The sequence below is a fragment of the Micromys minutus genome (assembly GCF_963924665.1).
Source record: "Micromys minutus genome assembly, chromosome: 14".
Lineage (NCBI taxonomy): Eukaryota > Metazoa > Chordata > Mammalia > Rodentia > Muridae > Micromys > Micromys minutus.
The window spans coordinates 54241358-54267746 of record NC_137983.1 but is presented as its reverse complement, the minus strand read 5'-3'; the positions used below and the strand labels follow the sequence as shown (position 1 = coordinate 54267746).

Below are 26389 nucleotides of genomic sequence, written 5' to 3'. Positions count from 1 at the left end.
GTCCTAGCTCTTGATTCTGCCACACAATTGTTTGAGGTGCACCGTCACCTGTGTCCAATATACCTTCACCATTGCTCATGTTTAGGACCCAGTCTTCACCACCAGACACTTCAGTGGTGGGTCACTATTCACTCACAATCAGCTCTGTCCTGATATGTTTGTAGCAATCTTTCTGGGAATAAATGTCTACTCACCCCAGATAGAAAACTGAACCAATGACATACTAAATAATATCACCAAAATCCAGCCTTAAAAACCAATGTGTCTACTGGGGTTATTTATAAGAGCCAGTATAATTCATAGACATCTGAACCTCTGAGCACCTACTCCATCAATGCTGCTTATATAACCTTGGAGATAGAATCTGGTCCGTTTCAGAGACTTCCTAGAGCTAGTGAGTTGTCGGCTTCCTGTGTCTAAACTAGTCTTTCTTTACAACTGTCTGAGTCTTAAGGAGTTTCCCTCTAGGATGGAATGCTTCATATGGGAAGAAATTGCTATGGAAAGCATTGATGAGACCTTTTCACATGGAGGCCTATGTACGTTCACCAAGAAAGCAGACTGACCCGCCTTATGTTGATTGGACACAGACCTCCCTGAGGAACTGGCACACTCCTGTAATTGGAAAAATGCACAGTGATTTCCTAATGATTTTTAATTTAGGAATCATGTATATGTTTAATCAATTAAACTGCACTGGTTAATTATGTTTCCAGAGGAGATGAGTAATTGCTTCAGTATTTAAAGTTCTCTGGGTTGAATTCATTCCATCGGGCAGTTATTTCTCCTTTTATCTGTTCATGTTTATTAATCAAGTCACTTGGGGCAGTACATGCCACCTCCATCATGGTGGCCCTCAATCACTGTAGGGGAACAGATCTGTCCCCAAGGTACATTTAATAATGTCTAAAATCATTTTGACTGTCATGAGTCAGGGTGAGTCCAGCGCATAAAGACGGTGTATGCTACTGTTTATGATGCACACAGCAGGCTTAGAACAGAGAATTATACAGGCCAAAGGCCAAGGGTCAGAGACAGGCCTCTGCTGTGCAGAGTAATAAAGAGACTCATCCCCTGCCCCATAGGACGTCTGCACCCTTTGTGGGAGGGCCGTGTGCTTTTCCTGAAAGGTCACTTTTACTTCGTCCTTGGCTAAGAACTGGTCAGTCCTAACTGGTCAGTTTTACCTTACAGCTGCCCAACACCAGCCCTGGTTTCCATGGCACCCAGGTGTGCTTCTGTCTCACCATCTCTTCAGCCCCTGCTTCTCCTCCATGCCATCCCATTCATTGCCATTCCAGTTGGGAAACACCGCCGGTCACCTGCTTCTTTCTTCTTGGAAGTGCATTGAATGGTATCTAGGATCTAGGAAGGCGCCCCTCCCTCAGCCCCTTCTGCACTGCTCCAACGTGCTCGAGGTTATTTTCCTCTCTGACAGTAATTCCTCATTTGCTTACCGAAACTACAGTCGCTTAAGGTGTTCTCATCTAGCTGCACAATTCAATACTCAGGGAATATCTGCTACTGTCTAGAGGTCTGGTGCATGGAATATGACAGTGTCTGATTGATATCTAAGCATGAAGGGTTTTGTTGTTGTTTTTTTTTCCCATTTGTCAAGGAGATGCAAACTCACCACAGCTCTGTGCTTTGACCTCTACAGGTGTAGCTGAGGATGATGGGTGCTCAAGGCTGTGTCTGAGTGGCATGGGGACTTCATCGTTTCAGAGACATCGGGAGAGCCACACCACCCAGGTAAGGACACCCTGTCCTCCTCCACACAGCAGTGAGTGTAGTTAGACCATGGCAGACAGTCAGAGTTATGCTGATGGGTCTCTTTCCTGGAGTGAGAACTCAGGTTGTTCTCACTGCAATCTGTTGTCCTTTGTCTGAACCTCTCTCCCTCCTCCCTCCCTCCCTCTCTCTCTCCTCCATCTCAGCCAAACTCCAGCATTATTTTTAGTAGAGTATTATAGACATCATTGTGTGTGGTTCTTTAATGTCACTAGCTGCTGGTGGTAACGGTATGAAACTCCTGACAGTGAGGTCATTTTTTGCATGTGACTCGGGGTAAAGCACAAGGCTATGGTGACAGACTTGGAAGTAGCATCCCGATGTCCTGAGGTCCTGCTGCTCAGCCTCAGAACCTCCAAGTTCTGCATAATCGGCTTCACTTAAGATACTGTGGGGGGGGGGGGAGGAGGGAGGCTTCCAAGATGGCTCAGTCAGTTGTGCAAGTATAAGATCCAGGACCCAAGGGAAAAGATGGATATTGTAGCACATGGTAAACTTCACTGAAGGAGAGACAGAGAGAGACAGACCCCTGTCACTTGCCAGCAGCCAGCTTAGCCTTTTCAGTGACTTCTAGGCCAGCGTGTCTCAAAAAAAAAAAAAAAAAAAAAAAGAATTCAGCCTCTCCCGAGGAACAACAGCAGCAGGTTGACCTCTAATCTACACTCTACATGGGTGTACACAAACACACACATGCACCTGCACACACATGCATACATTCATAAGTACATGAGCCCATATACATAGGAACGCACACACACAAGTACATGCACGATACCGTTTACTGTGAGAATATGGTTAGATTGGAAACCTTGTGTGTGTGTGTCAGGATTACCTGTTCATGCTCACCATTTTTTAACCCTTACATATTACACCAAAATTAAGATTATTCAGGAGAAAACAATACCCTAGTGGATTCAGAATGCAAAGGAATCCAGAATGAAGCCATTTAGTGCCAGTAAGGTTAGCTTTGAGCGACACATTTGATGCCACGTATGCACAGCCACACTACGAGTCGAGATCTTTCTAAGTAACACCGATGAGGTGGTGTGAAAAAGAAATCAATAATTTTAATCTTACATATAAATCTCTACAGTAGGCAATCTGCGGAAATCACTTGTGCTGATCTATAGGGCTACGATGGAGAGAAATGCTGATTGGTAGGGGTAATAAATTGTCTTAATCGTGCCTGTGTTCCTGAGAGGTGCATCTGCCTCTGTGATCACACATGCCCAGCGTGTGGCGATTCCCACGGCACCTCTCTGCCCCGAACAGGGGCTACCACTCCTCTGCACCACAACGGAGTGAGGACCTGCCTCCCCTCTCCCAGCCACTGCGCTGGGTCTCAGGAGCTGGGAGAACGTTAGCAGCAGGTTCCTGAAGTGGAGGCTCTGGGTCTTCCTGTCCGTTCTCGGCTTTAGCTACAAGACAGAGAGCCTTGGGAAAGGTTGTGGGGAAATTTTCCCATCTCCCCCCTGGAAGACCTCCCCAGTCACCTCACCCTGTCCCCCCACCCCCACCCCCACTCCCCAAACAGGGAAACCCATGCTCTTCTGTGGCTGTGCTGACTGGAGGCACTCACATGCAGCAGCAGATTCCTTACTGCCAAGAAGCTATGAGTTATGGGACACTGTGGTTTAACTGCCACATGTCCCCAGGATCCATCTCCTCCCTGACATTTATAGAGGAAGTACAGACACAGTCAGGCATGTCGCCTTTTAGAGTTTCTGCCAGAACAATTCCACAGGAATTGCACAAAACCAGTGCTGAACAGCAGTGCGATTAAAGGGAGCCACCAAATGAAGCCCAGTCTGTGCTTCGGAATTAGTGTCACCGGGGGCTTCAGTGACACCTGCTTAATAAAGACAAAATATGTTATAAAGGAGACAGAGAGTTGGTCATTTGGGAGGGGTCAGATGGCAAGTTCGCCGAGTTCACTGGGGAGCTAAAACCACATAGTCCGCTTCTGAGGGAAACGAAGCAGGGGGCCTGCCTCCGTCTCTGTGTGCTTGAACTCCATGTGGAAGGCCACAGTGGACTCATGGTCTTGTTTGTTGGGAGCTGGTCTCCCTGTACCAACCTCAGCTACTTTGATGGATCAGAGGAAGACACTGGCTCTCTCCTTGTCTTCCACGGCGCGACAAGCACGTGTTGGGGCACTGGGGTATAGCCAGCCTTAAAGAGACATAAAATGCAAGGGATGGAAGGCGTAGCCCCTCTTGAGGACTTCCGGGAGGCAACAGAGGGACAATAAAAGTCTGCTACCACCTGTCCAGCCAGCCTTCCCACTGATTTTCGACCTTCTGTTTTCCCAAATAGCTGTACCCACAGATGAAGTCCGGCATTCATTCCTCACGCTGGCAAATACTTCTGACTGGTGCTGAGTTCATTGTCGCTAGTCACAAAGTCCGTTTGTTTTCAAATGTGCCTTCTCTACACCAGCCGTACAAAGTCTCCAAGTTTACTGTTTGGTGCTGAGTGTTGAATGCTGGGTGTTAGTGGAAAGCATGCGTTCTGCAGCCGAGCCGTACCTCAGCGCTTTTCAGTGTGTGCATGCATGCAGGTCAATGAGTAGACTTAAAGCTTGGGTGCCATCCACCTTGGTGCCACAGCCAGTGAGCCTGTCTCTGCCTCCTCAGAGCTCTGATTACAAGTGCAGCTGTGCCCAGTGCCTTCTTGTGGTTCTAGGGGATTTGAACTCAGATCATTGCTTTTGCTTACCAGGGAAATGCTCAATCCACTGAACTATCTCCCCAGACCTGTACCGCTCTTAATATAAACTTACAACAGTATCTGACCAGATCAGAGCCTCCACATCCAATACTTGTTCTTTTCCTCAAGATGAATAATGCATTATATTTCACTGTAGGCTTTTATTAATTTGAGAAATGCAATACCTTTATTTGTAAACAATGACATCTAACTTTCAGTTAAAATAGCCAAAAATCAAAAAAAAACCAAAAAAACAAAACAAAAAAAAAAAAAAAAAAAAAAAAACAGGGCTGCAGGCATTTACAGTCCCCTAGTCTTGGTGGTGTATTTGTTAGTATGCCAGTGTGTGCTGTCATGAGCCACAGTAGGATATTTGCATAGTCCTAGGCGTGAATCACACCAGCAATGAGTTACACCAGAATTCCACACATTGGTTCTTAGAGGATCTTGTAGATGCAAAGATAGAAGAAATCTTTTAGGTTAGAGAGGCATTGCAGGCTTACTTGGGAATTAGACAGCATTTACAGGAATGTTTATCTTTGTATATTTTATGATATTTGAATAATTGTCTTTAATGTCTGTGCTAGTTGGCATGCTGGTCTCAAAGCTGTGGAGAAAGACTCAGCAATGAGTTCAATACCGGTAGCTCCAGCCCAGCATGGTTCCCTCTCCCTTCCTCCTACTCTTCCTGATCATCCTTGCCTTCCTCCCTCTTGCTCCTCCCTCCTCCCACTCCTGTGACCCCTCCTCCCCTAAGGATCCTCCTTCTCACAGTCAGCTTGCCCACTGCTGAGCCAGAGGGCTAGATCGCGTCAGAAGAAGCCAGCAGACACAGACACAGACTATAGCATGGAGGTGTGTGGAGCGATTGTAGCCGTGGTAACAAAGCCCAGAAGTCCATTGTGCACCCTGCTGGGGGCACTCCCCCTGCACACAGATAAAGTGTCCACACTGTACACTGCTCGAGGACTTGCTTCTATTTTTCCTCCCAGGATAGGTCATTTGTATTCACTGCTGCTCTTGCAGGGACACCTCTTCCATAGCCTTTTGCCCCTCCCACTTCTTTCCTTTTCATGGTGGACTCTCACACATCTGGCCAGACTTTACAAGACCTTTCCTTTAGTATTTCAAAGAGTGTGCAAAGTCACCGTGAGCATTGGGCATATCCAAATCCCCATCACAGGAGATCATTGATGGCGTTTGATAAATGCCTTGCAGGCCAGCTTCCACAACCTTCATAAATACCTCGTCCACCCCTGACACAGCCGCTGGTGGAATACCAGACCGGGATCAATAGAAAATCGACCCAACCTAAGGAGCAAATTGTTACGTGGTTTGTTTTACTGAACTATCAAAGAAACCTCTTTGTGATGTCATACATCAACAAAATTAAGAATAGCAGGCGCTAAACAGATTCAGTGTTTGCTGTTCATATCTGTCATATGTGTGGTATAGACCTGCTGAAAACTATCCTAGCCAGAACTGAAACAAGCTGTCAGGTGAGATAAAGATACGTAGATATGTTTGGTTTAAATATAGTGACCCTCTGAAGCCCACGTAGAGGAGAAATAGGTAATTCTGACAAAAGAGCTGTGTGTCTTCATCATCTCTCCCTCTGTCTGTCTGTCATCTGTGTCTCTATACATACCATCAGGAGACATCCTATGTTTGGTAGTTCTGTGTTGCTCTCCCTGTGTGACCTGAATGTGATAAGATGCGTGGCATTTTATATTTAAGATTACCGATGAGTTGTAAAAGTATGCCGAGGATGAGAAGTCACGTGTGCAAAGGAAAACAGACCTGTCTACACACAGCCTGCATGTACTTATAACCACATCAATCAGTCCATACAGCTGCATGTATATATACACATGTGGTCCAAATAGACATATGTCTATATGGCCTCACTCAGACCACTTCTTTTTTCTTGATGAGAAGAAGCGGGTAGCCACACACTTGGATAAGGAACAGTGATGTCACTGAGAACACGTGGGCGTTAGTATGTCAATCCTAGCAAACATGATCACAGATGTGTGTCAAAATATTTAACTCAAAGGAGGGAAACATGACTAAGCAAGGCTTGCAGAGCTGTTGGAATGCAGGCATAGAACAATCTCTTTAAGACTGTTCAAGGGTGGTAGGTGTGACTTGGTGATCTGCCTTCTGACTTCTAGAGCAAACCGATAGGAGTCTTCTGTCTCTGGGCTCATTGTTTTGTAGGAGAGTTGGCTGAATCTAAAAGACCCATTATCTAGTAGGAATTGAAAGAAATCAGTGCGTGTGCGCACGCACGTGTGTGTGTGTGTGTGTGTGTGTGTGTGTGTGTGTGTGTGTGCGTGCATGTGCGCGCACGCACACACAGGTGCATCTATCTACATGTGTGTATAGAGAGGCAAGAGATCACATTAGAGTCTTCCCATACATATCTGATTTTGTTGTTGCTGTTTGTCTTATAAGGGTCTATCTCTGAACCTAGGCTGAATGACCAGCAAGTTCCCAGAACCCACTTGTCTTTTTCTGTCAGTTAGGAAGCTACAGACATGATAGCCATGCCGGGTTCTTACTGAGCCATTGGATGTGAGCTCAGACGCAGCATCGCTTTACCTATGGACTGTATAGCCTTAGTCCCATGATTTCCTACAACAGATTTTATTCTGTTAATGCCTCGCGTACATTGGTGCTTGGTCTGCATGTGTGAGAACGCAGTTACAGGGTTGTGAGTTACCGTGTGGGTCCTGCAAATTGAACCTGGCTCCTTTTGGCAGAACAGCCAGAGACCTTAACCACTGAGCCATCTCTCCAGCCCCATAGTTATGATTGTTTTATTTTTTTTTTCATTTTGGAATATTATTAGCTTATTTTCTTTAAAGCACCGTGGTTGGTTAAAACACACTGCTTTGATAAATCTTGCTGTATTAGCATCTGAGCTAAGTTTTTAGAGAAACAATCAATAGTGGAGTTCTTGATCCCAGCCTTCCTGCCAGACCAGAAGTGACTCATCACTCTGAAGTCAGCAGAGCCTCATCTGCACTTTCACTTTGCCAAGTAAATCCGTAAATCATACGGTCCCCATAAGATAGCAGCTGGCACTGTGTGTGCTTTTAGTGTAAATAAATACATCACTCCTACAGATATTCTGCGACTGTCTTTGTATGGTTTGATTGACTGATGAATTGATGGATGTGGCTGAAGTATTTTGTCTCATTTTGATATGTTACTGTCTTTCCAATTTATCAGCCTGAGTGTCAGCTGTAGGCTCAACAAAGAAGCATTAGAGTTGAGATGTTTGCTCTGACCCACGGAACTAGTGAAGACAACCACTCCCCTGCACTTGTCAACCCAAGGCGGCTTTTAGCTCACCAGAAATCTGAGGGCATAAACCGAAGGGGGCAGGAAGAGTCCAGGGACATGGCTCTGCCCCTGCCCTAAGGTTGGTCTCACTGCCTGGCCACCAGGGATTTCACGGTGAAAGAGTTCCAGTGGTCTTCGCCTCTGTCCTCCAGATGTGCACAGCTGCTGCTGTTGTCTGGGTATGTTCACCCTCAGTTTACCAGAGATCTGGGGAGGTGTTGGCATTCAGTGGCCAGAATGTACCACATTTTAGGTGTGAGCCGGTCTGTTCAACTTTGGCTTCTTCTGAAATCCAAGTAAATACAGTCACAAATTCCTGAGATCATGTCCATGATTTGACAACTTGGTGTGGAAAACTACAAAAACAACAGCCCGTGTGTTTGCTTTTACCAACCATGCTGAGATGCGCGCCTGGGATGTGCCTTTCACTCTTTACAAGGGGGAAATGAAGGGCTGAGGTTCTGATCTGCGGTGCTCCCAACTGTACTCACTTCTAAAAGTATGCTCCACTGATAAATGTTGAGTTTAAAGATTTTATTCTTTCAAGTGATTCCTGTGCCGTGAGTCAGGTTGCCATCTCATTTGGTGTTCCCTGGTTGTTGTTTTGGTGGACACTCAGAGGGGCACATCTGGATCTGTTCTTTTCCTGACAGGTCTGACTGCATAACCTTGTAAGTGCTTTTGTAATTGCCTTGTTGATTGTAATAGACACGGACCAAGTTTTTGTCTATCAGAGCCAATCATGTCACCCCTTCCCACCCCTTCTTCACGCCACAACTGACCCTTGCTTCATAGGTGGCCAACCATCATCATAGGTGTCCATCTGCCTGCATGAAAACTTCCTAGGCAATATTGCTGTCAGAAGGCGTTGTCTTCATTTGCTTTCTTGGGGTGGAAAGGGATTGTTTGTCCTGTGCATCTGCATCACAGTTGGTCACTGAGGGACAGCAGAACAGGAACTGGAGACAGAGACTGAACAGAGCAGACTGTGGAGGGACAGGGGCGCCGCTCACTGCTGGCCCCCATGGCTCGCTCCACCTATTTCCTTACATGATCCAGGACCACCGACCCAGCTGTGGTCCCCTCTCACCACAATCACAAATCAAGAAAATGACCCACGGACTTGGTTACAGGTGAGTCCGAAGGATGCAGTCTCTTATCTGAGGCTCTTTGAGAGTGACTGGAGTTCTTGCTGAGTTGACAAAAACTAATCAGAACGGTCACAGTAAAGAAGCACCCACACCAGACAGGGCAAGCTAGCGTCTTGGCAGCTGCCAGGCTTCCGGTCTCCAAGCCGCTTGACGCTGGGACACTTTTCCTGTCAGCTTGCAGCTCATTCTGGAGAGTTCTTTTAGGTCAGGTCTAGGGTTCTCTGAGCTCTCCACAGTGTCCCCTGCCCCCTGTAGTTTACATGCTTGTTCACGCTCCTGACTCTGATGGTGCTGTGTTTTTTTCTGTGTGCGTTTCAGTCCTGCAGAGGGTGTCTGTCCTGGGTTTTCCATGACCTGACCCTCTCCAGGCATCTACCCTTGGAAGTTTGTTAATGGACTGAGGGTGACTGGCCCTTAGCCTCAGGGTCTCTGTTTCTGTTGTTCTGTTCAAGAAAAGTCTTTTTAATTTAATTTAATTTAATATAATTTGCTTTCATTAAAGATGATGTTCTCTTTTGCTTTTTACATGTAGGAACCTAACCTCTCGGGCTGTGAGTCTAGAATCATGTCATCTGTAATATTTTTCATTTCTCTGATTGGAAAACAGTTGTTCTGTGTGTGTGTGTGTGTGTGTGTGTATACCTGTGTGTATTGGAGAGGGTATTTTCTGAGGGTTATCTGTGCGTGGGCACGCGTGTGTGTATGTACCTGCAGCTTGACGGAGTTGCGTTTTTACAGACTGCACCAAGTACATTTTAATTACTTTGTATTGAAAGCACACACCAGCACTCAATAAATCGCCAACTCAATTTAATTGTCAGCCAGTGGCAGCCCTAGAAGAATTAAGGCAAATAAATTGATATAATATTCCATAGCTTTATTGAATAGTTTTTATTAAAACCCATGTTAAAAAAATACAGCAATAAATTTAGTATCTAGGATGCTAACATTCTGTTACTAGCTCTGAAAGGGGGCAGAGTCTGAGAGTCACATGATATGAAGGGCTCCAGAAGATTCTCTGGCCCATAAGAAGCAATATGCAGTATTTTACTGCTGATCATAATCACACAACTATATAACACATTTATCCATAACACATGATGGATGAGGCATGCAATTGTGTGTATGCATGAGTGTGTACATACTATTGTGTGTATGTGTGTATGAGTGTGTACATACTATTGTGTGTATGTGTGTATGAGTGTGTACATACTATTGTGTATTGGACACAACTGTTTATTCAGAGATTCATTCCTTCACCCATTTACCAGCAAATGTCCACAGAAGCTCCACTGTTCTGAACAGTGGCCCGGCCTACCGAATACCCCAGTCTTCACAATTAATCACCTTCCTCTCTGTGAGCCCAGCTTCAGTAGGAAAATAACCAACCATAGGCAGCATTTAGGAAAAACAGATAATCCACCAAAAGCAGCATGAACAAGAAAGCGGGGCTGAGCTGAGTCAGCAGGAGGCCAGGCCCACTGTGGAGGAATACACCTGAGCTGAGTGGAGGCTGAGTCTGGGGACCAGGAAGTGGCATCAAACACAGACCAGCCAGAAGGCCAAGGGTTCTGATTTCTGCTGGCAGAACTGAATATCCAGAAAAGGGTGAGCCAGAGCTGCAGGAACTGGGCACTGGAGAGGCAGTTGTCTGCTGCTTTCTTACAATAAAGTTGGAATTCATAAATTATAATGTAGGCCCAGACTAAGAAAGAGATTAACTGTAAAAATGTCTACAATGACTGTGTTGTGGGTTGACTTTCTTCATAACCATTACTCCAGGAAGATAAACAAGCCTGCTACACAAGTGTGAGGACCTGAATACCAGCTCTAGAACACAAAAAACCCCAGTACTCGACACACGGATATATGGGTCTCTGGGGCTCACTACTCAGCCAGCCTAGCATAATCAGGGAGCCCCAAGTATCAATGAGAGATGCTGTCTCAAAAAACAAAGTAGATACCTTCTGGGAAATGACACCCAAGGTCGACCTATGATTCCCAGAAACTCATATATTCATGCATAAAAACTTGCAAGTAAAAACACTACATGTGTAACATACATGTATATATGCCAACACACACTCACAAAAAAATAAAATTATTATTCCATGTTTGGAGGCTTATTTGCTAAGGAGTGTACAAAGGGGACAAAGATGGAAAGGAGAGTGAATAGATGGTAGATAGCCAGATAGACAGACAGATAGATAGGTAGATGATAGATAGATAGATAGATAGATAGATAGATAGATAGATAGATAGATCGGTAGGTAGATGATAGATAGGTAGATAGATAGATAGATAGATAGATAGATAGATAGATCGGTAGGTAGATGATAGATAGATAGGTAGATAGATAGATAGATAGATAGATGATAGATAGATAGATAGATAGATGATAGATGATATATGGATGATAGATAGATGATAGATAGATGATAGATAGATGATAAATAGATAGATGATAGATAGATGATAGAAATAGATGATAGATGATAGATAGATAGATAGATGATAGAAATAGATGATAGATAGATAGATGATAGATAGATAGATAGATAGATAGATAGATAGATAGATAGATAGATGGTTTGAATGATCTTGCCTCCTTCATAGTCTTATATGTTTGAATACTTGGTCTCCAGTTGCTAGAACTGTTTGGAAAGGATTAGAAGGTGTAACCTTGGTGAAAGAGGTGTGCCATTCAGGACAGGCTTCCAGTTTTCAAAGTCCCAGGCCACTCCCACTCAGCCCTCTCTGCCTCTTTGTCTCCTGGTTATGTCTCACGTTGAGACCTCTCAGCTTTGATTTCATGCTGTTCTTGTCTGCCTGCTGCCATGTTCCGTGCCATGATAATCATGGAATCACCTTCTGAAACCATAAACCCCAACTAAACTCTTATAAGTTACCTTGATCAGATGACTTATCACAGCAATAGGAAAGTAACTAAGATAGGTTGGATAGATAGATAGGTAGATAGATAGATAGATAGATAGATAGATAGATAGATAGATAGATAGATAGATAAGAGATTTCTGATAAAAATACTCAGGATCAGAGCATCTTATCAAGAAACATTTTTTCAATTTTTTTAAACAAAACTGCCTAAAATGTTCAGATCTCTATTGTACAAAAATGCAAACAGTTCCAGGGATGAAGGCATTTATCTCACGAACCCCAGACCTGGAGGCCTGTTTTCTCTGATTGCCGTGATTGCATTACTCCTGGAAGCTGTCACTTTGTTTCTCTGACTCTGCCAGAAACAGGTTGGAAACAGAACTGTGCTCACATAGCATCATGGAGTCAACGATATAAAAACTCAGCAATGATATCCACATGGATTTAAAATAACTCTGTACACTAACAGGTAATTTTTATTACCTATTTTTGGAAGTCTTGACTTAAAAGATTGGCTCTCATTTTGCCTACTTTGGCAAAATCTTGTCTTTTTCCTTCCTCTCCTAGAAGTGTTTTGTGCACAGTCTGCTTTGCTTACTTTGTGTTCAAGACACTGATGAACCCGAGAGCCTCTGGGGCAGATGCTGTACCCTCCGAACTCTCTTTTCTCACACCCAGCTAGACCTCATTGCCCAGATGTTTCAGTGCTCCACTGAGACCTGACAACAGAACAGGAGCTCTAGGGACAGATGCCGCTTTTATGACCTTTCTACTCAGTAGTGAATACAGAAACCACACAGACCCACAACGAGCCCACAGACACTCAGGGAGACCCGGCTGTGTTTGGGAGATAGCTCGGCAGTTCAGAGCACTGACTGCTCTTCCAGAGGTCCTGACTTCAATTCTCAGCAACCACATGGTGGCTCACAGTCATCTGTAATGGGATCCGATGCCCTCTTCTGGTGTGTCTGAAGACAGCTACAGTGTACTCATATCAATAATAAATCTTAAAAAAAGAAAGAAAGAAAGAAAGAAAGAAAGAAAGAAAGAAAGAAAGAAGGAAGGAAGGAAGGAAGGAAACTGTTTGGGGAGTAACAGCAATTGTACTCCTCTGACTGTAACAGGCTCCAGGGCCCAAGGAGCTGCCTTGTCCCTTTGTCAATCATGGATGACAATTGTATTCCCCTTAGGTGATGTTGTTGAATATCCATTTTCATAAAATGCTTTTCCCTCATTCTTAATTATATTTATCCCTTTAGCACATAACTTTCTGTTCCTTCTGGAAGGTAAATATTTGAGATAATAATAAAAAGCTGGTCAGGCTATGCCTTACAAATGTCACATGACGCCGCCAGTTAGTACAGCAGGTGGGGAAGTAGCTCTTGGCTCCTGTTGTCTGTCTGCTGAGGACAGTGGGTGGGACCCTGTTGGTCCTGGCTGCCCTCACTGGCCTGGGCCTCACCTCCCTACATCCTCATTCCTAGTTCTGTTGTTTTTCAAAAGCAGACACCAATGTGCTAGTCCACAGTGCAGACGGCTTCCCCATGGCTGCTGTCTCATGTTCAAGTTCATGCTTAAGGTGTGAGCAGCACGTGTGCCATTGTTTACATACTTCCACCCAAATGACCTTCCCGTCCTTCAAATCTAGCTGAGACCTTACAGCTCGGCCCTCATGTTGCCTTGAGAGCACGGTCTCCTCCATGTTCCAACAGTGATCACATGAAGAAATTATTGCCGTTTTCAGATTTATTTTAGTTTTGATTGTGTGTGTGCTCATGTGCCTGTGAGTGTGCAAAGGGAGGTGGGTATGTGAGCATTTTTGCCTTTGGGACACAGAGGCTTTGGATCTCCTGGAGCTGAGGTAGGTGGTTGTGAACACCTGACAGAGTTGCTAGGAACTGAGCTGGGTCCTCTGTAGGGGTCATATATGCACTGCTAACCGCTAAGGCACCGCTCTATCCCTGATACGTTCCTTTTGAACATTAGATTGCCTTGAGCTCTCTCTGTGTGCTTCCTCCACACCTATATCCTGCCCCGTTTGTCCAGTTCACAAGAGTTTCTGCTTTTGTTGTCACACGAGGCACCTGGAGGAACACACATCGTGTTGGGTACTTCTGTTTAAGTCTCAGTTCCTTCCATTTTCATGAGGACCTAAATACATTTGCTAACAGATGGGTGAAGAGGGGGACCTCTCAGACGACAACGTGACTAAGGCCGACCCACAAGTCCCTGTGTGCCTGGATTTACCTCCTCGATTTACAGGTACAGCCCAGTGACTTCAGCACCTAAGGGTGGATTTCTGTCTGAGAGAGGTGCTGGTAACCTTTAACCCGCTTCCTTCCTGAGCTTGTGAGTGGTTAGGAGAATAATGTGTATCTAAAGCACAGAGACCATCACAGGGAATAGAAAGAAAACCTTAGAGGAATTCTGCGTCCATGCGCCTGAACTGAAATATGCGGTCTGAGAGAAAAGATGAGGGCAAGACAGTCACCAGCGCGTGCACAGTCTGCAGTACTGCCTGCAGGCTTAGTGCTTTGGGCAAGGGAGGGAGGGCAGCTCTACTGACCATTGAGAATAAGCCACGAATATAATGTAGGCTCTGAGGTGGGGTGTGGATTAACAGTTTGCAGCCAGGCCTCCTTTGGCTTGTAACAACTCTCTATCATGCCAAGAAAATAGGTGAAGAGGGGTTTTAGTATACTTCGACTTTCCCAAGTTTCCAGTCTACTAGGTTCGAGCTTTTCTCATTAGTTCCCTGCGTCTGAGTCACTTAACAATAACTATAAATATTCACCAGCTCTGTGCCATCAATCGTAAGAGCTTCTCTTGTCACTGTCCCCTCTGGGTATGTGAGGCATATGTGAATGTGTGTATCCATGTTCTCATGTATGGGTAAACATGTATGTGTGACTGTGTGTGTGTGTGTGTGTGTGCCCTTGTGTGATGACTCGTGAAGTTTCACAGTGACAGGGATTTTCCTTGATTATTTACTGCTTTATTGAGCCAGAGTCTCTGAGTTGAACCTAGGTGGCCGGCTTGCCTCGGAGATCCCTTGCCTCTGCCTTCCAGTGTCTGAGTGTACAGGGTGCCCTCTACACCTGCCTAGCTTTAGAGTTGGGACAAGCGGAGTTAATGCTGAAATCCTTCCCAGTCCTTGGGTTTCATTACTTCCAATGGACTTAAAGAAACATACAGACTTTTTAAAAATCTTTTGTTCCTTTTTGAGTCATAACTTGATAGCAGGAAATCAGCAGCAAATCCAAATAAACGTCTATTGGAATCAAAATAGGTATTTATTTTCTGTAATGCTAATTGTTATTAGTGAGAATGGTTCTGGATTTTTTTCAGAAATCCCATCATCCGGATATGAAAGGACAAACCTACCCCTAACTAGGTCTAGATGCAGCCATGCTGCGTGCCAGTAAAAGCTTTCGGTGCCCTTTGGGGGACCTCCTACCCTGTGTTTAAACCTGAGGGTACAAAGACCAAAGTCCCATGAGTAAATGCCCCTGGACTGATGCATAAGTACCCTTTTCTGCATTAGGAGGAGACAGCTTTGTTCAGTCCACACCACCAATGCCATTCCCACTTTTAGATCCATGTGGTGCTGTTTGTTTCTTTTTATTTTGCTTTGTTTGTTTGTTTATTTGTTTTCTAAGGAAGTAGAGACATACATACTGCAATCACTACTTTCCAATGGCACATGGTAGCTCGCAGTGTAACCTCATCTACTTGAGAGGTTGGGGCAAGAAGACTGTGTTGAGACTAGCCTGAGGTACTTGGCATTTCTTAGTCAGCAGGTAGGCAAGAGTGAAACTCCATCTCAAACATCAGCCCCCAATTAACATGAGGCACAGGCTTGGTTCCGAGTCTCACTTGCTTTAAGCCACATCTTTAAGATTCACAAGAATGTTCCTTGCTTATGTAGTCTGATTTTCAGATATCATTTTCTGATTTTTTTCTTCCTGTCTCTTGTTAACAGTGAGCAGAAATGAGATTTGCATCTGGAACACTGATTTTCAGTGTTGGGACAGCCAGGGCACTACCTTCTTTACACTGATATTCAGAGTTGGGACAGCCAGGGCACTACCTTCTTTACACTGATATTCAGAGTTGGGACAGCCAGGGCACTACCTTCTTTACACTGATATTCAGAGTTGGGACAGCCAGGGCACTACCTTCTTTACACTGATATTCAGAGTTGGGACAGCCAGGGCACTACCTTCTTTACACTGATATTCAGAGTTGGGACAGCCAGGGCACTACCTTCTTTACACTGATATTCAGAGTTGGGACAGCCAGGGCACTACCTTCTTTACACTGATATTCAGTGTTGGGACAGCCAGGGCACTACCTTCTTTACACTGATATTCAGTGTTGAGACAGCCAGGGCACTACCTTCTTTACACTGATATTCAGAGTTGGGACAGCCAGGGCACTACCTTCTTTTAATTTCCATGAATTCCAGCACATGCCTCTGTTCACCTTTGGGTAAACAGTCGATAGAAAAATCAATTCTGAGATAAATGAACAGCAATATGACTTCGCATCTGAATTATTTACAAAGATGATTTTAATCCTCGAGATGAAAGACTTGAGGTAAAAATCTCAGGAATCAGTTGCTAATAATTAGTGTTGTCCAAAGGAGAACAGGAGAAGTCTGGGGGAGCTGAGCAATCTAACCGCTCACAGTTCATCTCATGGAACCCTGTTAACCACGGGAAGCTGTTGAAAATGAGCAGACATGCTCAGCCCTAAGCCTGCAGACTTCATGTATCTCTGTCTAGGCTCAGAATTACTGTTTATCTAACCTCTGATGTAACTGCCTGTCTCACTTATGAGAAAGAACACGGGCTAAAGAGGTGGGTCCGTGAAGAAGTGTATGTGTTGTTTCTGCAGAGGACCTGATTTCAGTTCCCAGAACTCCCAGGTTGGCTCACAGCCATCTGTGTCTCCAGCTCAGGGGTTCTGACAACCTCTTCTGGCCTGCTTGGGCTCCCGAATGAACACAATGCACATAAACTTATGCAAACACACACACGTACACATAAACATTTAGGAAACAGCACGCATGAATTGGATCTACATAACATGGCAGCAAGTTCTGTCTTTATTTTTAATGGATATTTCCTAGCTGTGGCACAACACAAGAGACTCTAGGATCTGAGCAGGGGAAACAGAAATTATGTGACTGTCTCCGTTATGAGTCATCCAGACTCTCTGAGGCCTTAAGGACACTGTGGCTTTTATCCCCAGCTGTGTGTTCCAGGCTGTGCCGTTCTTCCCCCTAAGGATCAGTGGTTCAGTGGAGGGATCTTTCCATTACAGGCTTTGTGAGAAAAATATTTTGTTTATGAAAAAGCAGTCTCCAAGCTGGGAAGTGTCTTGCACCTTGACTGTTTACATTGGAGCATCAGAGGCCTGTGAAAACATCTGAGTGCACTTAGCTCTGTGCCCCCCTTACAGAAACTCTTCGTGCTAGCAGGGCACAGGATTAAATGTTGCTGTAGGTGAGCCTGGGTGGAGTCTGGTGATATAGAATCACAGGAGGACGCTGGGAACAAATGCTGTCTCCTTTGCTTTCTGGTCATGCTGCCTCAGCCACGGGTTGTGAAACGGGCCTTTGGGATCTGGTTTCTCTGGTTCTCTGTGCACTGTGACATGTGACCCTCTCACAACTGAACTAGAAGGGTTGTCAGAGTCTTCAGATTGCTGGAATATTATGTCTGGGAAAACAAAAAACAAAAATCCACAGGACAGTTTTCAAGTGTTCTATTTGATCTCCCACCCAAACATTTTGGTTTGTGAAGCTATTGGTCTGGACCTGTCTTAAGAAGACACCATTTCCCCCCATTCCATCCCCAAATAACACTCCCAGGCATACTATAAACTCATTTAATCCATCTGGTTTAAGCCTCTTTATTCTTTGCCAGCAGAAGGTCTCCCAGGGGCATCTCACTCTCCCTCCACAGCCCCGCCCACTGGTTATTCAGGCCCATCCAGGCTTGACTGAATGCATTGCAAGTCAGGGCTGCAGGGCCACCCACATCCCTGGGATTCCCAGCAGCTCATTTTTAGTAAGTTCCCAGGGCTTCCCGTATGTGAAAGGGGCTTAGCTGAGTCTCTGAGCTGTGAGAAGCACCAAAGCATAAGATATGTTCAGTGTAACCAGGTGAGCCTGGCATTGCTTGAAACTATAGACCTGTAAGGTCTTCCCCAGAGAAGATGGAGAGGGGTGGAGACAAGATTTCTTGCTGTTGAGTTTTTTTAAAAAAATGAACCCAGGAGTGAATTCTGTTCTGCTAATGTTCCTCCCTTCTCTTGAGCCCAGCCCAGCATTCACACGTTGATTCAATTGATGCTCTACACTGAGCACCAAAGGACAGCGTTGTCTGCTCAGTCAGAGGCAGACGCACACACTGGACCAATCAGCTCTTCTCCAACCTGCATGAGAGAGACTGCTCATTCTAAGTGAGAAACATATTCTCCTCAACCCTGAACATCTGACAATTATTCTTATAGACATGTTAACTCCAAGTATGCATGGTGCTATGGGAACTCCCTTTATCCTTTTGGCTCATATTGAGTTCTGACCTGAAAAAAAAAATTACAAATTGAGTAGCATAAAAGCCTAAACAAAATTAAGATCCAGGACACTCAGGTAAAGGTTGCTTCCGGCACAGTCACTGCTGAAACCGGGCCTGGGTGGGAGTTGGCAGAAACACTGGAAGTTTCTATCAGCTTGACTGTTCCTGCCTTGGCTGCCGGGGACATCCACAGCTGCTCTGTAGTGAGCTGTGGTCCAGCCTTTGTGCTGACTCATCTCTGCACCGTCACTCGGTTTGCTCGGAGGAGAAACAAAGCATATGTGTTCCCATCTGTCTGCTCCCCAGCATCGGACAACTTGTGTTGATTTTTCTCTTTTGTTGTTGTTGTTGTTGTTGTTGTTGTTGTTGTTGTTGTTGTTGTTGTTGTTGTTTTTGTTGTTCATTCATTATGGCTTTCTTTTTTGAGACAGCCTTTCCTCTGCATAGCCTGCTCTAACTGGCTCTGTAGTCTACACCAGACTGGCCTCAAACTCAGTGATCTGCCTACCTCTTGTTTCCCAAGTGCCAGGGTTAAAGGTATATGCCACCCTAGTAAACTAGAAAGCAATAAACAGCAATAAACTAGAAAGATGACCAAAAAAAATCACACAAGAATGTGTCCAAATGATGCAAATTTTCCTCAACATGATGCCTTTTCCCAAAAAAGAAAGAAAAAGAAAAGAAACCACAAACTTAGATGTAGAATGTTTCAACACAAGGACTCTTGAGTCTTAGATCACCATTCAGTGTTTAAGGGTTGTTCAAGGGGGCTGGAGAGAAAGCTCAGCTCAACTCTTAAGAGCCTTGCTGCTCTTACAGAGGACCCAGGTCCAGTTCCCAGCATCCACTGGATAACTCGCAGTTGCCTGCAACTCTTCTTTCATAGGATTCTGACCAGGCAGGCACCAGATATACAGGGGGTACACAGACATACATGTAGACAAAACACACACTTACAGAAAATAAATAAAAAAAGAAGTGTTTTGTTAAAAGTTGCTTAAATCGCTCATAACAATGTGCTTATACGGTAAGAATATTTTATTTCACACCTACAATAAAACCATGGAAACGACTCTCAGCCTCTCTCCTCCGCCTGCACTGCTTCCCTTGGTTTTAAGTCCCCTCTGAGACTGTCAGAAACAACTACACCTAAATCGCTCACACGGTGACTCCAGCAAGAGAAATTTGGAGAATTTCTCTTTCATAACAAAAGATGGGGGAACCCCAGGGCCTTTCACTGAGAGAAGCCCTTCTATTGGATGTTATTTGATTTGGGCATCAGGATTTCTTCAGCAATTCTAGAGGACATGGAGGTGAGGTGAGGACCCCAAGGCTACCCCTTGTTCGTGTCTGTTCTCACATGTCAGTCACCCACCCTTGCCTGGTTCTTACTGCTTAAATGGTTGTGAGATATTCTGTGACCACATTGAGCATGTAGCCCAGCCCGGCTCTCCAGAGGGCAGACCTTCAGGCCTAGACACCAGATCCTCCATGTCTTCAAGATCCCTGTCAAGAGTGAAGTCCAGAGTCATCGTTACAGTCTGCGTCATTTCCCGTTTCCTGTTGCTCAGTTGGCTGTCCCCATCCAAAACTCAGATCCTCTGCAAGCCTCCTACCAAGGCAACCATACCAACGCAAATGGTTAACAACAGAGTGACAGGATGCTCTGTCTACACCCTGGGTATCGAAGGAAGTTATCCATACCATTTCCTTAAGTCATGTGTAGAGCCCAGGACGGATCCCTGAGCTCCGACGGTTTAACTGGGGTGCCTCTTATGCCTTGGCATAACTGTTGCCTCCTGCCTAGAAATGCTAATGACTGTTCTGTGCAACCTTGCAGAGGGGAAGATGAAAGAGGGTGACTTCTGACTTACAAACGGGTGAGTTCCACTGGGTGTGAAGCCAGCCTACCCTGACCTGAGATGTGGTAGTGCCCTACCTCCTGTGATTCCGTCTTTCTCTAAGAGGAAACGATTTCCCCTTTCAGAAGCAAAATGGTTGATGTATTACCAAAATAAGTTTCTCCAATGATAACACTCGGTTCATTTGGGAAATATCAAAGGACAATCAAATAATTCATGTGTGTTTTATTGTTATTTAATTATTGTGTGTGTGTGTGTGTGTGTGTGTGTGTGTGTGTGCGCGCGAGCGTGAGCACACCCGTGGACATCTGTGCTGCCATGTATGTATGTGTATGGAGGTCACAGAACAATTTTTGGGAGTCAGTTCTCCCTTTCCACCATCTGTGCCCTGGGGATTAGCCTCTACTGGTCAGGGTCGGCAGCAGGGGCATTTGTCCACTGAGCCGTCTCAGTGCCCTGGGGATTAGCCTCTACTGGTCAGGGTCGGCAGCAGGGGCATTTGTCCACTGAGCGTTTTATTATACTGATCATGAATGTCTCAGATATGACCCTGAGGTCATTGGATTAATATTTCCCAACTCCTTCCCTTGAGTCACTTTGGGACTTGTCTACTTGTTGGTGGGTCTCTGTCCTAGGCTAGTCCCCAAACATTCACTGTCCCCAAGTTTTAGGGATGGTCAGATAATCGTGACTTTTCTTTTTTTAATCATGAGAATGAAAATAATGTTCACCTCCAGGAAATTTCCAAACCAGGCAGAATGTTCTTGGCTTTCCATGGCCTCCTGAGGGCCCCAGGCTTTGTGTCCCTGAGCTGTAGGGAACATAGAATTCCTGTGTGCAATGGGGCTGTTCATCATTAGAACAACATGGCCAGCATGGTGTGGCTCTCACCTTATCAGAGAGGTTGGCCTAGGTGGATTCTGTTGATCACTGAATGCTGTTGGAGTTGGCAGATACAGGATACAGTTTACCTGGCGACACAGTGCCCCAGTTCCAAGCCTCTCTGCCACGATGGGTCCTGTACAGTAGGGGACGTTGGGCACAGCCCCTGGAGATTCAGGGAGGCCCTGGATGGTGAAGGGTGGTAGCTGACAGCATTTGGGAAACACAGAGAATTTCCCTAGGTTTACACAGCAGTTTTACTCATTTATTTTTAAATTACATTTATTTGATGTGTCTTTTATTGTTACCAGTGCATCATAAGACCACAAAGGAGGGAGGTTACTGGTGCAGGTGTTTCTATGACACTGTGTGGTATTTGAAATGCTTCTTGTCTACACTGTACTGGACCACACTGGAGTAATGTAACGGCACTGACTTGTTAATCAGAGATACAAAAGCCCTATTTTTATCACCTCTGAGACCATGATACTTGGGTTTTGCAATCTAATAAATTTAATTGATCTAAGTGAAGCAGATTAAATGTTAATAGCCCCATAGTGTTTTCCTTTTGGGACAAGCCTCTGAAAATCATAATCTTAAAATCCCTCTGCATCAAAGATGTAGAATGTCGGAATTCCATGTAGACATGCCTATGAACATGCTTACTGTTTAATGCAGAACACTGATGCTGGCATTCTGGCATCCCTTTTATGCAAGTCTGCCAGTGCTTCTTTTTACGCCTAATAAATTTCTCTTAATCGGGACTAATCTCTAAAATAGAATCTGAGGAATGTTCTGTGGTATTCTCCCAAGAAAGGGTTTATTCTGAGCTCAAGCTGATTATCGAAATCGTCAGTCAGAGTTTCACCTATTGGGGGACCATGGAATGCTCTTGGCTGGTTCTTTCCATTCCTCTGGACCCCCTTCAGCACCTCAGGCCTCTGACACCCTCACTGAGAGAGCTGGATAATTGGTTGTGTGCACAAGCTGCATGTTTTCTAATGTGCTTGGTAATTTGAGTATTTCTAATAAATGTAGCAAAGTTTTCAAAAGAAGAAAAAGGTTTTGTTTTGTTTTTTTTTTTTTTTTTTTTTGGTGTGGTTTTTTTTTTTTTTTTTTTTGTTTTGTTTTTTTGTTTTTGTTTTTCCAAGAAGAAAAGGCAAGGGTTAGGGAGATCATTCAGTCAGCAAGACATTTACTGTGAAAACCTACAAGAAAATAAAGAAAGAAAGAAAGAAAGGAAGGAAGGAAGAAAGAAAGAAAGAGAAAGAAAAGAAAGAAAGAGAAAACACACACACATACAAACAAACAAACAAACAAACAAAAAATCGTGTACAGACGGCACCTGCTTGTAAATCCTGGCTCTGGGAAGACAGATACATGTGAATCCGAGCAGTTGCTAAGCCTTCTTGAGGAGCTTCAGACAAGTGAGAGACTCTGCCTTGAAAAAGAAGTTGGTATCTGAGGAACAATGTCCGAGGTTGACTTCTGGCTTTCACACCACACACACACACACACACACACACACACACACACACAGGAGAAGACTCTGTGACTCAAGAGATGTTTTCTGTCAAATTTGCTGTCAAGTCTCACTGGGATCAGCAGTTCCCTAGAGTCACTTTGGAGACAGGCCCCCTGTGTTTAGGTTCTTGTGATGCCGACTTCAAAGCTGTGCCTTCTGGGGGTTTAATGGAGTCTCGCATCTGGCATCATTTTGGTTGTCCTGGAAAATGCGGCAGAGTTCATGCTGTAGTTGAAATACAGACAGGTTCTTGTATCTGCAGAGAGAAGGAGTCGGGATCCCAGCACCATCTGCTGAATGGAGGCTTGGGTTCTTTTGTTTGGGTTTTGAATTTGACTCTTTGTTGCAAACAGTCTCTGTTACAGGCTTGTCTCACCTGGCTTTCTTACAGTTAAACTGAGCATTTGCTATTCACTTTCCCCTATTTTAATTCCTTGTTTAAACCTGGTTTCTGTTGCTTTAGTGGTTTGGCTGAAGGGTGGGACATGCATGCTTGACTCATTACATTCTAGCATATTTTATTACTTTTATCACTTCCCTGATATTTCTAGAACTCTGGCTTTAACCTTCCCTCAATCCCCCCAGCTTTGCAGTTACTGTTGGCCGCCTTGAGTGTTTTTTGTGTGACTTACAGTCTAGGAGTCTTTCCAAGCTCCTAATTGATGTTTACCTGTAGGCTTGCTAATTACAGTGTTTCTAAGCCTTAAATTTTACTTTTTCTCCCCTCTGAGATCACTCTCTTCCTATATGAAGGGAAACCACCCTGCGGTGTCTCTGCCAATGCAAGGTATCGGAGGATGATTTCTGCTTGTGCCAGTCTTTCTTTCACTCTGTGATTTGAAAGCTGGCTCTCAGCAATTCCATCCATCTTCGTCACTCTCCTGCTTCCAGTACTTCTGCTAAGAAGTCAGTGTCGGCTCTCATCTTAGGTCCTTTGGATAGCAGCACATTCTTCCTTTACTTTTGTATTTATTCTTTGAAAATTTCGTACATGGATACAGTGTATCTTGATCACATCCAACCCTCATTCCCGATTTCCAGCTCCTACCCTATCACATCTCCCTCTAGCTGCATGTCCTTCTAAATGTTTTCTTTGTTTGTTTGGTTGGTTGGTTAGTTGGTTGGTTGGTTAGTTGGTTGGTTTAACACATCCAGTCCAGTTAGTGCTGCCTGGATGCATGGAGGAGTTTGGGATTATCCACTTGGGCTGGTGGAGAACTACCAGTTTTGAAGGAAAGTACCCTTTGCCTACCCCATGCTGTGTGCTCACTGTGAGCAGATACAGAACACAGGAGACTGGCCTCAGTGGAATGTCACATTAGCAGAGGGGAGCAGGGACATTTGAAAATGCACTCACAAAGAGTCACATCCATGTCACACACTTGGCAATAGGAGACCCTGACTGTAGCTTAAAAGAGCACCTGGACAGAAGTTGGGCAAGAAGCTGGACAAAGCCATAAACGTGGGCTGCAACAGCACCTTCTCTGTGTGCTGCTGGGCAAACGAACGGATCTGTGCCTCAGCTGCCTCACCCACAGAATAATAGCCTCGACTTTTTAGAACTCCTAGGAGCAGCCTGGTTCACAGAAAGTTGCCTGTACTTGCTAATCCTCCACAACATCCACTAGCTGAACAAATTCTATGTATGCTCCAGAGCCCAGCTTTCCTGGTTCATTCCATTGTGGGTAGACACAGTCTGCAGAATTGTCTCACATGCAGGTCATCCTGGAGACTAGTACAAGGACGAAGGAGCCAACCTGCTTTGGAGAGCTTTTCTATAGACGCCTTCAGATTGAGGTTGGGATGGAACAGGAGCCCAGAGATGTCCTCATCGAAGTCCTGCTGCTGCTGCTCTGATGACTTGTTCACATGTATAGGAAATTCCTTTTGCTAATGAGGACTGTATGTAGTGACTCTGGACCTAAATCTGACCTTTGGGACTTCGGTGCTATCAACTTTGAAAGACCCTTACGTGACTAAACAGCCCACTCAATTGTGGGTTCGGACTTAGACCAGGACTGCTGGCAAGGCTTGTCTCTCTGGGTACCGTTCTCTGTTAGAAGGTCACAGTACATGTTCTATAGAGCTCTGCTCCCTCTGGTTTAATCAGAAGTCATGGTAGAAAAGATAAGGTACTGCAGCCAGGCATTTGAGGCCCAGGAGATGAGAAAACCATCTTTTAGGTTGTTTTGTTTTGTTTTGTTTTTCACGTTTCCCCTGGAATTCTAGAATCTCATTCTTCGTTTAAAAAAAATCTTCTTTAAAAAAGTTAGAATAGCCAGAAAATTGCATCTCTAATGGTCTGCATGATAGAGTTCCAGCGCTGGCAAGGGGAGGGGGATTCGTTCCTAACAAGGTAACCTTTCACCCTGTTGTGCCCAGGCTGAAATAAACTGGGCAGCCAAGGGTCAGTTTTCAGGAACCATTGTCGATGAAAAAGAAGCAGCTAATACAATTGCATGTCAGGTGCTGTTCAGCAGAAGACTGGGCTGTGCCTGTGTTTGAAAGCTCACCATCTGAGAAAGTGCCCAGCACCTAGACAAATGTCTCTGCTCCATTGTCCTCACCTGAATCATGTGACTAGACACCGTAGCAGGTGGCAAGTGTGTTCTCAGACACAGCTAGCCTTCCTCCAGTGGACAGCATGTTAGTGGGTGTCTCTTACTACCCCTGTGCTTGGGAACTGTTTTTTTTTTTTTTTTGGTTTTTTGTTTGTTTGTTTGTTTTGTTTTTTTTAATCAGTATGACCCAGTTCTAGCAACTGTTCTGGGATTGGGGGTGGGGCGGGTCTGTCCTTAGGCTAAAGTCTATGATTGAGATGGACTATGTCATCCTGACATTCCTGCTGAATGTGTTAATGAATAAGCGGTTCCTGAATCAGGGTAAAGCGTGAGACGTCTTGCTTTTGTCAAAGCAAATCCATTCAGAGAGGAATTAAATGAAGGGAAAATATAATCTGGCACAGATGTGTTTGTAAACTTAGGAAATGCAGGGCAGGTTGGTACTGTTGGGAAGGGTGGTACCTCTTGATGACAACGTCACCATCTGCAGAAGGTCATTTCTCGATCCCTGGACTCATACTGTTTCCAGTGGTCCTGCAGCTGGAGGTCTGGAAGGCCACAGACTCTGCACCCCGGCCCCCTCCCATTCCCTGCCACCATTGCTGCCCTACGCCCCTGCTCAACTCTGTTCTGTTCCACTGCAGGTTATCCATCAGCTGAGGCTCTCTGAGAATGAAAGTGTAGCTCTGCGGGAGCTGCTGGACTGGAGGAGGAAGCTCTGTGAGGCCAGAGAAGGCTGGCAGGAAGCCCTACAGCACCCAGAACCCCGCGCACCTCCGCCACCACCCTGTAAGAAGCCAACACTCCTCAAGAAGCCCGAGGGGGGCTCCTGCACCAGGCTGCCTTCTCAACTCTGGGACAGCAGTATCTGATACAGCCTGGACTCTGGGCACCCGTCTGAGCTGTCGACAAACTTCAGGCTGCTTCCACCGGAGGCTGCCTTCAGATGCCCAAGGTCTCCTCTCCAGGCATCTCCACAAAAGCACAGGACACTAATGATGACTTCCCAAGACCTCCTTCGTGTGCTCGCTGGCTCCGTCTTCATTTCTTGGTAGCACACTGAATTATAGAG

The 26389-nt window shown here is 45.1% G+C and overlaps 1 protein-coding gene across 1 annotated transcript in view; it reads left to right on the top strand.

The window, feature by feature from the left end:
• MYO16 (myosin XVI) overlaps nt 1-26189 on the top strand; it is a gene marked incomplete at both ends in the record, with an annotated part of 347769 nt that extends 321580 nt beyond the window's left edge. The window contains 2 exons of the mRNA XM_080928526.1: nt 1661-1752; nt 25962-26189. Coding sequence (XP_080784652.1) covers nt 1661-1752; nt 25962-26189 — 320 coding nt within the window. The remainder of the gene's footprint in view (nt 1-1660; nt 1753-25961) is intronic.
• Nucleotides 26190-26389: the final 200 nt, after the last annotated feature.